Source organism: Corvus hawaiiensis, chromosome 3 (genome assembly GCF_020740725.1).
Source record: "Corvus hawaiiensis isolate bCorHaw1 chromosome 3, bCorHaw1.pri.cur, whole genome shotgun sequence".
Lineage (NCBI taxonomy): Eukaryota > Metazoa > Chordata > Aves > Passeriformes > Corvidae > Corvus > Corvus hawaiiensis.
In genome coordinates this window covers 93,646,376-93,660,650 of record NC_063215.1, presented here as the reverse complement: position 1 = coordinate 93,660,650, position 14,275 = coordinate 93,646,376, and the positions used below count along the sequence as shown (strand labels likewise).

General features: G+C 40.8%; 1 protein-coding gene across 4 annotated transcripts in view; it reads left to right on the top strand.

The window, feature by feature from the left end:
• Positions 1-2,456: 2,456 nt before the first annotated feature.
• Positions 2,457-14,275, top strand: part of MTA3 (metastasis associated 1 family member 3) — a 137,826-nt gene continuing 126,007 nt past the window's right edge. For 2 of the 4 annotated variants that reach the window (XM_048297263.1, XM_048297264.1), the window contains exons 1-3: positions 3,012-3,125; positions 5,265-5,332; positions 7,212-7,305. In XM_048297263.1, coding sequence (XP_048153220.1) covers positions 3,098-3,125; positions 5,265-5,332; positions 7,212-7,305 — 190 coding nt within the window. In that variant the 5' untranslated portion in view covers positions 3,012-3,097. Of the gene's footprint in view, positions 2,564-3,011; positions 3,126-4,025; positions 4,039-5,264; positions 5,333-7,211; positions 7,306-14,275 lie in introns of those variants that run through there. The other 2 variants (XM_048297265.1, XM_048297266.1) reach the window with 2 other exon arrangements.

Below are 14,275 nucleotides of genomic sequence, written 5' to 3'. Positions count from 1 at the left end.
TTTTTGGTGGCGGAGCTGGTGTTGTTTAGATTCAGGTTTTTTGAAATTAAGGAACTTTTGAAATCGGGAAACTTTGAAATTAAGTTCTGTGTACACAAAACAGGATACTGTACAACAGCTGCAATGGAAGTTCCCTTATTCTACGACTTCATGGAATGATAAAGTTACCAGAGCTTTGTAAAACTTTCATTGTGCCTCTGCAATAGTGGAAAATGAGAAAATTCAATTTGAAAAATGAAAATTCAGGAATAAAATTCTCTGATAGCAGATTCCCATTACCTTTGTCCACCTAATTCTACATATAAGAAAGAAGCCTTAAATTGCCTATGAAGGTGAAACTTTTTGTACTATCTCTAATGGAAAAAAAATTATTTCATAATAGTATTCTTTTAAATGCATTAAGAAAACTGTATAGCTCCAGTCAGCCTAATAGGTATGTAATGGACATGATTTAGATGCATCTGATGAGGCTAAAGTGAAAAAGCCGGAAAAAGAGGCTGGATAAGTGAACAGACGCTGTGTTGGGAATACCATGAAAGGTCCTCAGTCATCTCTTCTCTCAGTGCCTGATGTCCATCTCCTTCAGGACTGCTGATCTAGCTTACCATGGGGGCAATTGGGCAGCCAGGACATGGAACTAGTCCATACTTTAAAATGATCCTTTTAACACTGCATTCTTTCCTTCTTGGCTTTTCTTTGGAGGACCATGAGGAGGAACGATGGGCTGCTCACGGTGGCACAACAAAGAAAATTGTAGAATGAAGCTCTCAGGTAACCTATGTATCTAACAGGAATAATCTGTATCTTCAATTAAGTTGCCACAGAAATGTGGTTTCTTTCGAGCAGCACAAGTAATCTCAGTCTATAGCTAAATACAGTTCCTATACCAGGTTAAGACAAGGCTCTTATCTGTTTCTTTTTTTCTCAAGAGTCTTGTGGTTGGAACAAGAGTTTTCCATTCTATTTTATCTAGAAAAATGGAGATGTTTACATAACTTTAATTTTTCCCATTCTGTACACTGAGAGAGCACTGAAAATAAACTGTATCCAGGCTTTTGTCTGTGTTACACCAAAGTAAAATGTGCTGCCAGTCCTGCAGCTCTGTATCCACTAACTAGCTGTGCCCACTCCCAAAGCAGTGACCTTGGACTATGGACGTACGGTACACCTCAGCCTGGAGCTGGCTGTATGAGCCGTGTTACTGTGAACAGTGAGGCCCAGAGATTCAGTACTAAGCTGTATAAATGTCACTCTTTCTCTCTTTATCTGGTCTGTGGTGCAGCCTTAGGCTGGCAACTGTAAGTAAGGGTGGTTTTCTTACTATTTCAGGCTGTCAGCCTCAAAGGACAGGCTGGGGCCATGGGTTCCCTGGGCTGCTCTCTCACGTTCTGGACCTTCAGGAGCTGCCTTCCTCTTCCATAGGCCATGCCTTCAGCTGACAGAAGCAATGGTCTGTTTCTATCCAAATCCACACCTTGCTGGGTGAGGGGAGGTTGTAAACTTCCAAGTGTGGGGAATTCCCCTAATGTCCAAGTGCAGACTTAAAATGAGGAAAATAGCTTGGAGGCATTTTGTTTAATTGATAATGGTTGTGACAAACCAACTATTTGAATTAACTGTTCTCTTGCCTTGAAAGTTTAACCTGTTTCATTTACCCAAGCAGTAAACCAGAAGAGTAAAAAATAACACCTCAAGTCTCTGCTAAGGTCATGTTTTTGTGCCTCTGGAAATACCCAGCTAGACCGAGTTGGTACTTCCCAAGGAGTTTCTGCTGACTTTATTTTCGGCTCCCGCAGATATTCAACAGAGGAAAATACCCTTTTTTTCCTTCCAGTGCTTGAATGTGCTGCTGCTTTTAAAGGAAGAATAAATCACTGTATCATATGCCTGTTTCATCTGTTTCAGAAATTTGTTACTCAGTTGCTGCTTTGACACAAAGTTGTAGTCACTTGGCAAATTAAAGGCCTCCTAGAAGTAGACAAAAACTTAAATTCATAGTCCCAGATTTGCTTAAAGGAGAAAGTGAAGAAAGGATATGATCGTTTGAAAAACCAGAGATCATCCTCCTTCTAATCAACACATTTTCCTGCATCTCAGGATGAAGTGAAATCTTAGCTTGGTAATGCTCAAGCTGCACACGTAAATATTCAGGACATAAACAATAAATCATCCCCTTCCTTGCAGAAAGATGAAAACAAGCATTTCTCTTCCAAGGAAGCAAGCCACAGCATGATCAATTTGTTAGTAAAGTGTATGGATTGTTTCTTATGGTGTGAACTTTGTATAAACGGGGGGGGGGGGGGGAGTACTGATGGTTTTGAAGCATCTCTCTCTCATCGGATTATTTGTAAGCATCTCTTTCGACGCTTCCTGACTCTGAGACGAGCTACTGGATTCATATTTATTCTGTAGTAGATGTTTTCTGCTGCCTGTTGCGAGCAGGCTGCCTCCTGCGAACGGCGGAGAGCTCCTCCGTGCCCGGGGCGGGCTGAGGGCGCCGGAGCCGCCCGCGGGACCGCGCTCCGGAGGCGAACAAAGGGGCCGCCAAACCCATCACCAACAGGTGCTGCGCAAGAAACAAACTTTCTCTGGGATACTACTCGGAGTTGCCAAAGGGGAGAGATCCCTCGGCCGCTTCGGGGAGGAGGCAAACGCCAAAAAGCCGCCAGACCCGGAGAGGGCCGGAGAGGAGAGGGACAAAGCGGCGAGAGCCCGCAAAACGTGGCGTGCTTCGGGCACGGCGGGGAGCGCGGCCGCGCACCCGCACCTCCCCCGGCACCGCCCGGCCCGGGCCGCCCCACCCCACCTGCGGCCGGGCCCTGCCCGCGACCCGCCCCGGGGCCGGTGCGCGGGGGGAGCGGCGGGGGCGGCCGTTTAACCCCTTCCCCGCCGGCGGCTCCGGAAGCGGCGGCGGCGGCCCCGTGGGGCGCTGTGTCCTGCGCCCGGGCGGGGAGGGGTGGCGGCGCGGGGTGGGGGCGAGCGCGGCGCGGGGGGGCGGCGGCGGGAGCCGCTCCCTCCTTGCCCAGCCCGGCCCGGCAGAGGCGGCAGGAGGAGGAGGAGGAGGAGGAGGAGGAGGAGGGCGGCGCAGAGCGCAGACATGGCGGCCAACATGTACCGAGTGGGAGGTATGTGGGGACACAGCAGCGCCCGCCCGGAGCCCCCCGCGCACGGCCGGGGGGCCCCGCCGGGCCGCGGGCCGTGCGCGCTGCGCCGGGGCGAAGAGCGGCGCCCCGGCCCCTCGCGCTGGCGCGTCCCCGAGCGGGGCGGCCGGGCCCGGGCAGGCGGCGGGAGGCGGCAGCCGGTCCGGCAAAGGGTCGCCGGGCCCTCCGCGGGGCGGAGGGGGAGGACGCAGGTTCCTCCCCCGCCAGCTCCGTGCGCCGGGTGGGAGCCCGGCCCCCGCCGCCGAGGAGAAGAAGGGCAGCGCCGCCCTCCGCGGGGAAGGGGGGAGCGGCGCCGCGGGCTTCCAGCCCCCGCACCGCGGCGCGGCCGGGCACAGCCTCTCTTCGCGCCTCGCCTCCTTCCCCGGAGAGCGGCGGAGGGGCCGCCCGCCGGGCCCCGCGGGGCGAGCGAGGGGCCGCCTGTCCGGCCGTGCGCCCCCGGGCCGGGCCGGCCCCGCCGCGGCCTGGCGGGCCCTGCTGGCGCGGTGCGGTGCGGGGCGGTGCGCACGGGCAGCCGGCGCCCACCCCGGGGGGCGCTTCCCTCCGTGCCGCTCCCCTGCCCCTTCCCTCCCTCCCACGGCGGAGTTTCTCCGCGCCTTCCTTGGTCTGCCGTGGATAAATAATTAATCCGGCTGTGTAACCGGGGGATTTCTGTCAGCTTCCCTGCTTACAGCCGTGACCCCTGAGGAGCGCCCTGATACGTGACTGCTTAGCGAAGGGAGGAGGGGAGGGGGCATTTAGGCGGTGAAAAACACGGCAAACGTTTGTCTTCTCACCCGCAGCCTCTCGAAAATGACACGGATAACTTTCGCTCCCTCACGGAGGGAACGAACGTGACAGTGTGCCCAGCTCTGTGGCTCAGGTGCACCGCTCAAGTTAGGTGTGCAGTACTGGGTGCTCAAAAATCGCTCTGTCCTCCTGCTCTCTCCACAGCCAGAGCTGAGAGGGAAGATGTGTGGAAATGAGGGGTGACAATAGTTTGAATCCCTTTCTGCTAATGTTTTGAGATATGATGATAGCCACAAATATTCCATCTTCATGCTTCCTCATTAGGGTATTTAGACTGTAGTCCCATCAGCCTTTACTCAGGAAAGTAATCCTTCTCTGAGCAGGTAGTGGGTAGGGTTTGCCTCTTTGGTCACCAATTCTCTTTTTTTTCGTTGTAATCTAAATAAGCAATCGTGAATATACAGAGATCATATTCTTTCATTAAAACTGCCTGAAGTTCATTTTCATTGTACTGTAGTGTCAAAGCATTGCAGAAGACTTTTCTACATCATTACAGTTTCTCTTTAAAAATAAAGTTTGCAAGGTGCATGGCGCAGAAGTCCAATATCAAATTTAAAGTGTGGCTGGCATTTGATGGGTACTTTTTCATTGAACAAAAATAAGTTTTCAGAAAACTATTGAAGGAAATGTGCTGCATGTCAATTCTTTGTATATTATACGGGAGCAGCTTTCAGGATATGAGTAAACTTCCATACACTCTATGAAAATATTTTTGTTTTGATGCTGGAAGAGATTTTGTCCTGGAAGATCCTTGCTAATCTCATGACAATTGCTGCTTAATATAGTTTGCATTTTACTGGACAGAGATGACAACAAGAGCAAATATCATAAAATACATTATCATACATTACAAATATTACAAATATCATACATTACTCATTGGGACAACTGTACTGCCACATCACCTGATAATAAATGTTAAGTGGCATCTCTTACAGAAATATTAATCTCCATAATACAGAAACTCCCTAAAGTGCTCCCTTTTCAAATCTCCCCTAGTTGATTGAGAGAAGTTGCTTCTTCTCTGTCAAGATTTATGAAGTGTGTGGATTACTGGATTACAGTGTAAGCTTCAACACAAGGCATTTAACTTTTTTTCCAGCATGGTTGTTAAAGCAGGTGTAGTGCAGTTATAACCAGAATTTAGGAACAAATTATGCTAAATCTCAGTGTAGAAATACATCCCTGTCCCAACATTCATGAAGAAATCTCAGTGCTTTGAGAACTTTTAGGTTTAGGAAAAAGTTTTTGCACTAATAGTGATACGTCTTTACATATTTTTCAGTGTTTCAGCATCTTTCCCTTTTTTCCTTGCAGATTATGTTTATTTTGAAAATTCTTCCAGCAATCCATATCTCATTAGGAGAATTGAAGAACTCAACAAGGTACAAATATCTAAGATTCTTTCTTGACCTTTGATAGCAGTCAGTGTGCTTGTTAGAAACTGAGAATTATTTCCATCCCATAAGATTTCTCCTGTGGTAGGGTCTTCTGGTCAGGTTTTTTATTTATTTTTTATTTTTTTTTTTTTAACTTCCTTGACATTTGCTATGTGTATGTTTCAGTTACTGAAAACTTGCTATGTGATATCCTGTAATTCTGTGCTGTTACCTAAGGAAACACCCAGCTGCTCATTCCTGGTGAACAGAATTACTCTGCTGCAAAAAATTTCAAACGAATTCTATGAGTTCTTATGGAAATGAATGAATTTAATTCTCTGGCTGACGAGGACACTGTGAATCCATCTGGAATGACAGCCATCATGTAATGTGTCTGCTTTTAGATAGATGTGTAAAGAGCTGGAAGGTACCAGCGAGACTTTTCAGTGATCAAATAACAGAATATGTGACTTCTGTGGCTGTTCATTGCTCTGGCAGCTGTGAGTGAAGAATGGGCTTTTGAATACAGACTGTGTTCTCTGTCTTTATCCTGAGTGTATTTTCTTTAAAAATGGAGGCTCTATTGAATGTCATTTTGGGGAAAGCATGATTATTTCTCTTCACTCTTACACTACTAAGAATAGTGTGGCGTTTCTATATGTATTATTTTTTTTTCTTACTTTTCCCTCAAGCAGTATTAAAACTTACTGATGCACTACATCAAAAGTTAATTGTCAAAATGCCCTTTATGGTATAAATAATGATTAAGATTTTTTTTTCCCAGTGGTTAGAATGTAGATTAAAAAATTTGTGACCTGCATGTGGTTTTCTTCTTATTAATGAAACATAGCACTACTCCATAGCAGACATCAGCCACATTAACTGTTAGTGCTGTCCAACACAACATCTTCTGAACCTGTGCATGGCAAATCATTTTGGACTTTTATAGGAGAAGAGTATTTTTTATTCACAGTAATTGACGTGATTCCAATCATGTTTTGAATGTAATGTTTATTATCTTTAAACTGCACTGCTGTAATTTAATCTTGCTCATGCAGGGTTAAACAGAGTCATGTATTGTTTTTTTTTCTTAAAGAGAGGTTGGAGGTTGTAGTCCTGACATCTTAAATGTGAATAGTTTGCTTTCAAGTGTTAAAGGTATAGAGCAAACATGGAGATGTTATGTGGATGTGTAATGAAATGCTTTGATTATTGTTCTACCAGGGACAGTATTTTTTGGTAAGAAACTTAATTGAAACATTATACTTTTCAGTTTTAAATAAGTAACTCAAGGTAAAAAAGTACTTTTGTATCCTCCAAGAAGGAGGATATAGTTCTTCAAATATTAGTAAATTCTTTACATCATCAAGCTGAAGAGCATGGTCCCCATAATGAGTCATGAAAACAACATTGAACTAAATAGCTCTTTTATTTTAGGAGCTGTTGTGACTTTTCAAATAAACCTTTCAGAATTCTTTCAAGAAGACTTTTTCAATAAATGTTATATTCAATGGCATGCTGAAAAAATGCCAGAGTACTTTGAAATATACATTTCTGTCTAAAGCTGGTTTGCAAAGAAATGTTCACAAGGTTCTAAAATTTCTGAAGGATTCTTACATTAGCATGATACTGGCATTGCATCTCTGAACAGCTGAATAATGTAGAAATTCTGAGCACTAATTGTAGTTATTCCTCTTGTCTGGTCTGAAATTGGTACTGGCCTCTCTCAAGAAAATTTTATTTATTGGAGTAATTCCATTGATTTCAGCTTGACTGATCATGAGAGAACTACTGATAGAGGAACACTCGAAGCAGAGAGCATTTAATTTGTATTACTCAGCTGAGGAGGGATACATTCTGACCTGATTTTATCTTTCTTTTGTAGACTGCCAATGGAAACGTGGAAGCAAAAGTGGTGTGTTTTTACAGGCGAAGAGATATTTCTAACAGCCTTATAATGCTTGCAGATAAGCATGCTAGTAAGTAGATGGTACAGGGCATTTTTTCTTACTAACACAGCCTGCTCAATTTCTGCAGCTGCTTAACTTTGCATTTTTTTTGCCATGTGAAATATATATTTATGTTAGGCATTTATTAATATCCAGTTAGTTGCTCAGTATTATCTGATACTATCCTGCTCCTATCAGTTGCTTCTGGGAGTTAAGTTCAGCTGTATCCATGTGATTGAGGCTGTTCATCTGGGGAAAAAAAAAAAAAAAGAATGTATCTTTTCATCTGGGAGATACAGCTGGATTTCTTGTTTTTATGTCAAAAGTAATTCTTGGTTGTAAGTCAATTTAGGCTTAAGAGCTCTTGTAAATATCTTACATGACTTTTTGGATTTAGACATAAACATGTATTGCTTGATGTAAAGAATGAAATGTATCATTGAAGACTGAAAATCACTGGAGGTTGTAAAAGAGCTGTTATGTGCATTTATGCTAAATGTAGATATTAGTAAAAAAATAAGGGATTTGGGGTTTTTTTCTTTTCCTTTTTTTTCCAGAAAAACAACAAGCGGTAATAGGTGAAAAAAGCCCCATTTTTCAACATGAACCTAACTTTTTTAGTATCTTCCATTTGGTATGCAAGTGAAATACAGTATTGTTCCATAACTTTTTGATGAAAAATATAATTCTGAAGAGAAAAAAATATGATTCTGAAAATATAATTCAGAACCTAAAAATCTGAGATGTTTGAGAAAACAGTAATTTGCAAAATACTGCAGTCATGTTTGTAAATAACTGGTGTGAAGTATGTCAACATCCCATAAATTTCTTGCCATATGCTATTAAGTACCATTTTGATTATATATGATGCTTGAGTTTTCAAAATTAATCTATGAGTAAATTATGTAGGGGTTATAAATCTGTAATTTTTCAGGATGAATCTCTTGAAAGACATTACATAATGCCAACTTTTTAATGCAGATATATAATAGCATAATTAGGTGCTTTAAAAATACCCTGCAATTTGTTTAATATCCAGCTCTGGTAATTTTGCTCATCCCAGCATGGTTAGTGAAGAGAAACAGCCAACCTTTGGGTTTTGTTCTATTTTTTATTGGTCCTGGAGAAGGGAAGGTGATTTGAGTACAGAGTATGAAGTACTCGCTTGGCTTTTATAGGAAGATGATACATCTCGTTTATGTATTAAGGGAATGATTTAATGTTTTTCTAATATAGTTGGGTACACTCTAGAGTTATTTGTGACCTATTTTTGGTCATGTTCATCAGCCCCCGCAATCATTACTCTTTTGAGTTCTTCCACCTGAAATGTACAGAAACGTAGAACTTAAGGTGAGCTTCACTAAACTTTTAGCACTTTTTTTTTTGTTTTTCTTTTCTAATGGAGGGGCAAGAAAGTATGAAAAGGATAACAATTTTACTGGAAATATTTTTTTATTTTAATTTGGCTTTTAAAACATGAATCTTGTAAATTTTTTTTTAGTTGGCTTATTTTTTAGAAAAGGGTATGTTAGTTCTGTGGGTATCATTCCATCTGGAAAAGTGAATAAGATTTTTCTATTTCCTGTGTGAGTTTTAGATTGCCATTTTGTCAGCACTTTGATATAAAGGATTTGTTGATGGTGTGTTGCTCTTCTCCTATATCATACTAGGGGTTTGTTGGTGTCACTAGAAGTGCCATAGAATCTTCCATCATGTTTTCTCTGTTGGGATCTCCTTGTGGGTTTGTAGTGAGAAAACAGAAATGTGATTTCCATCTGGTTCAACAATCATCTTTAGAATGCCTGTGTCTCACAGGTTATGAGCCTTCTAACCCAGGGCTCTTGTGAATGAGGTTTCTCTGTGAAGGTTTTCTCTGGACACAATGTTTCTGTTCTGACCAATCTCTGGACTCTGTAGTGCCACGTTCTTTTAGGAGATGTTTGTTACAGTTACAGGGGACAGCACACAGTGAAGGATTGCTCGGCTAGAGCTTCCTATAGCTCATAGAGCAGATGTAGTTAAATGTCAAATCACTTTAAAGGCTTTCGTTCTGGAATAACACAGTGTTCTGTTTAGAAATATGGTGTGTGTAAACAAAATATTTGTATATTTATGAATTGAATGTTTTGGAAATGTTTTATATAGCTAAACATGTTGGCACTTCAACACTTCTACCTGGTTTGGTATAATAGAAATGCTAAAAGATACAAGTTTCTTAAGGAATGGAAATTCAACTTCAGCCACTGATTTCTCCTGTGTACCTGTTTGGAGAAGTTTTTTAAATATAAGATCTACTTGATCTTTTCTAATGATATTTTGTATTGCTAGCATTGGGTTTTTTTTTTTTTTTTCCTTTTATGATTGAGAAAATGGATCTGAGTTATGTACTTCTTAAGATTTTGGCAGGTGGGGGTTGGTGTTTTTTTGACTCAAGGTTATATTTTGAGATGTAGGCATGGTCCCATTTACTAAAAGAAGAAAACAGCTTTGCAAGAAAATATCTTGGAACTTTAAAAAAAATTTTGATCACTTGAAAAAGTTTCAGAATTATTCTAAGGAATGTTTGGTAAAATTGGAATAAAGCTGATCCATGACACTATCACTAGTAAAGAGTCAGTATATTGTTTTCCTAGGGTGTTTTTTTTTGTTGTTGTTGGGGGTTTTTTTTGTTTTTTGTTCAGTGGTTTTTTGGTTTGGTTTTTTTTAAAATTTGGTTGGGGATTTTTTGCGCTTTTTTGTTTGTTTGTTTGTTTGCTTTTGTTTTAAGTTGTCTTCCAAAATGTTTCAAGATATTGTAACAAATTGAGGGAGGAAAATCAAGTTTTCCTTAGGCCATTCTAAAATGCTCAGGTACAGAGGAGTTCCCTTGTTTTCAAAGAGTGTCACTAATCTGTGGGGAAATTGTATTGCCTTCTTTTTTTCTCTGGTATTCCAGGTGGAATTTAATTAAGGAAATTTTTATTTGTCTACCAGCATCATGTATGACATCAGTCTAGATCTGGGAATAGTTCTAGAAGCTGACTGTAGCCACTTAAATCCAGGAGTTTGGAATGTTTTATGGGCACTTGAGGACTTTTATGTTTTTTCACCTTTGATTTATGTTACTATAAAATAGAGTTTATGGTAAGGTCAACTTGAAATACAAACGAAAAGACATTCCAGGATCGGCTTCTTGATCCTGTGCAACCTCCTGAGCTTAGTAAGGGAGTTCTTTTGGGGTGCTAACACTCACCAGCACTTAGGTTATAGTCACCACCACAGGGTCACTGTAAGGGGGTCATTCCTTTCTTGGCATGAAAGAAGTGACCAGCAGAGTAAGGCTTACTGTGAAGGGAAAAGAAGGAAGAGATGAGTAGAGGATGGCAAGCAGGACAAGAGCGATTGCAACAGGTACCCAAGTGCGTAAGCGAGTGAACTTGGAGAGGTGGGACAGAAACACCCAGCTCATTAAAATGGGTGAAGCAAACATGGAGATGTTTGCTAACTAAATGGTGTGATTGAGAAATTGCCAGCTGAATCTATAAAATGTAGATGATTCTTTCTTAAGGAGAGCTAATCTAAGCATTTTAGGGCAAAGTTTTAATAGCTGTGGAGAGGAGACTGTATTAGCTTTGTACCAGCAGTTTTGGGGTTTTTGGTTTTGGGTTACGGTGAAGGGCTCAAGTTCTGTATTTCCTTCTTTTGCAATAGATTTATCATAGAATCATAGAATATTCTGTATTAGAAGGGACACATGAGGATAATTGGGTCCAACTCCTGCCCCTGCACAGGGACCATTCCAAGAACCATAGAGTATTTGAGGTTTATTCACTACTACTTTCTTGAAGCTGAGTAGGGCGACCTAAGTGCCTGATGCCAGTTTTTGCAGTCCTTTACACTTTGAGTTCTTTATCTGATCATGTGCTATCATGTAATACTGTGTCTGAAGTCATTCTCTTGTTGCAACTCCTCAGCCAGCTTTTGCCTAGTCAACCATCTGGTGAGGATATAAAAAAAATTACTGTTGTTGGAGTCCTTCATCTTCTGATTTATTAAGAGGGTTTGTTTCATTTAGGTGTGCTGAGATGCTGACTAAATGCCAAGAATATTTCTGGGCCTGTGATAAAGCCCATGCAGAATTTTTTTTTTCTCATTAACACAATTGATATTCTTTGTGAATGAGACAGGACTTAGTTAAAAAAAAAATCTGAGATGCTGGTTTCATTGACTGAGATGAAAGATAAAATGAAATTTTTCTAGATTACAGAAGCTGGCATAAAAGAATATTTTTCAACCTCAGTTCTTTTTAGAGATCACGTATTGGCTTTACTTCTTGTTGCACATTTTTTAGGACTTTTATTCTTTTGCTCTTGATCAGTCATGTTTCATGTCACATTGCTTTGTAAATGGTGTTTTCTGCTACAGAATTTTTGTACATGGTAGATATCTAGGAGGAAAGGAGTCCTGCTAGTGGTTCCTGGTTAGACAATCATTAGGGTTGGAAAAGACCTCCAAGATCCAGCCTTTGACTGAACACTGCCATGCCCACTAAACTTTATCATCAAATGCTGGAGTCTGTACTCAGTTCTGACCTTTGTATGACATTGGTGTGTTGCAATCAGAAACAAATCCAGTATTCTCTCTGTACTTTAGTTTATTTGCCTGTAAAGTAGTGCTCCTATTAGAAGTTCTTATTAAAGTTGGGGAAAAATATTTAATATGCCAATACGTTTTTATAGTTGCTGTTAAAATATCTCAAAGCGCCTTACAAGCACTTGGAGATTATTTTCTGTATAATATCAAGAATGCTCCAGCATTCCTGGAAATGGCTTGATCTTGCAGAGGAGTTTAGCTGCTGCTGAGCCTTCTTACCTTCACTTAAAGGTGCTTTGTATTTGAGGGGAGGAATATTTTGCATATTGTCTATGTTAATTGCCAGCACTCCAGATGCATCCAAGAGAATGAAGCTGTTAATACTCCATCTGATTTTTGAGAAGCATTTTATTTCAGTAGAGCAGTAGGCTGGAAGGTATCATAGAAGATGTTAAGAAAATGAGCTTAGCTTGAGAAGTAGTGTTTAGTAGATTACTCACTGATGTTCCCAAATATACACAAAACTGAAATGTGAATTCTTTTCATGTGTTATCAGGTTTTTTAACATATGGTTGCATAGTGGTTTTCTTAATACTCACCTCCAGGAAAAACACAAGAATTTTTCCTGCCCTCTTCAACAATCAAAAAAATACAATTTAAAAACTTGTGTCAAAAAAATTATGGATGTGGAGACCCTTGGGGTTCAGGCAAGAGCTCAAGAGTAAAATGTCTGAAACACTGTGTTGTTCAGTGTTCTGTTATCTTAGTCACATATTTGACTCAGTATAATTCAAAACATTTATAAAATACTATAGCTGGACTATTTCTGTCCAATCAGATTGTAACACAACCAGAAACTTGGTGGATTTTTTTTTTTTTTTTGGTTGTGGTTCTTTTTCATCATAGCAGTTCTTGTACATCAAACTAAACAGTTATTAATAAAGAATACAATGTTTCTTTAATCACAATCCCTTTTCTGAAAAATCACTTTAAGATGATTTTTCCTGTTACCTAATTCAAGTCACATAATGTCTTAGCGTAAAAAGTATGTTTTGACTGGAGATTTTATTTGAAATCTTAAATTGTCTTTTTTTTGGTTCCAGTACTTCCCTTGATACCTGTTATCTTTGCAGCCTATGTTCAGAAGCACCTTCAGTAAAATGAACCCAAGAGACAAATATTAACTCTTGTACTGCATACAATCCATTTTCTCTACCTTGATAGTTTTAAATGTTGAAATAATTCATAGTTTCTTTAAAAAAAAATCCCAGACAACAAAAATCAACCCCCTGGTGAATGCTTATTTGTATCCTGTGTACAGCTTCCAGGAAATGAATTAAGATAGTTTATTTGCTTTACTGGTGGGCTTGTAGAGACTGGCATCCGTCCTGTAGAAAAGGATGCACTAAGGCATAGAGAGTTCTTAGTTACCCTTTCAAGGGAGTTAAAGTTTAAATAGCTGCCTATTTAGTAAGTGCTCTTTTGAGTGAAAAGACAGCATTGCATCAGTCTTGATACAAATAAAACAGAAACAAAACTCTTTTGGTCTTGCTTGTGGTCATGTGGATGCAAAAAACCAAAGCAAAATAAATCTTTAGAGCTCAAGAGCTCAATTGATTTGTGTCTCTTACAGTAGTGTAAGTAACATTTCCATGGAATTTTGTGGCTTTTGGAAAGTTTTCTGTTAGGTTACAGTTCATTTTTTGTAATTGTACTTGGTGAGAAGGCCTCTCTTGCTTGCTGCTAAGAAAAGAGATCTGTTGATATTACCCTGTGATGAAGGATACCATTTTTCCAGTTGGATAGGAGGGAAAGGAGCTAAGGCCTGGAAAGACAGAGCTGGGAATGAAAGGTAGGAGAATCTCTTGAAGTGTGTATAAGGAAGAAGGCTTGGCTGCTAGATATGCCTGAGGAGTGGGTGAGCAGACTTGTGTAACTGGTTCAGTGAGATACTGCCCTGTTAATCTCAAGGCTTCTGTAAATATAAACTTGTGTTTTGTTGGCAGCTCAGTGTCCCTGGCTCTGTCATCTCTGTCCACACATGCACCAAGAATTAGGAGAAAGTTAGTTTCAACCTCACATAGTTGCCCTCTTTTCTTTGAGGACAAGAAAGGCTTTTCAGAAGTCCCTGTCTGTGAGCAACTCATCAGAAGGCTCTTGGGTTTGTTTTGAAGATGGGGTGTTGAACAGAGACAAAACCAAGTATAGGAAGCCAGGAAATTTAGGTGTATGGGTTCTGATGTTGCTTTTGTTGGAATTTTACATGTTAATACTTATTTACAGACATCTGATAGAGACATGTAAACTAAGCAGTAACAAATTCAGGTATGTTGTGTTGCTTCTGGGAATCCCGAAGTCTGTGATGTGGGAGAGACACACCCTAGGAGGACCATTTAAGGATGATACAGATAACAAATTCTTTAATCAG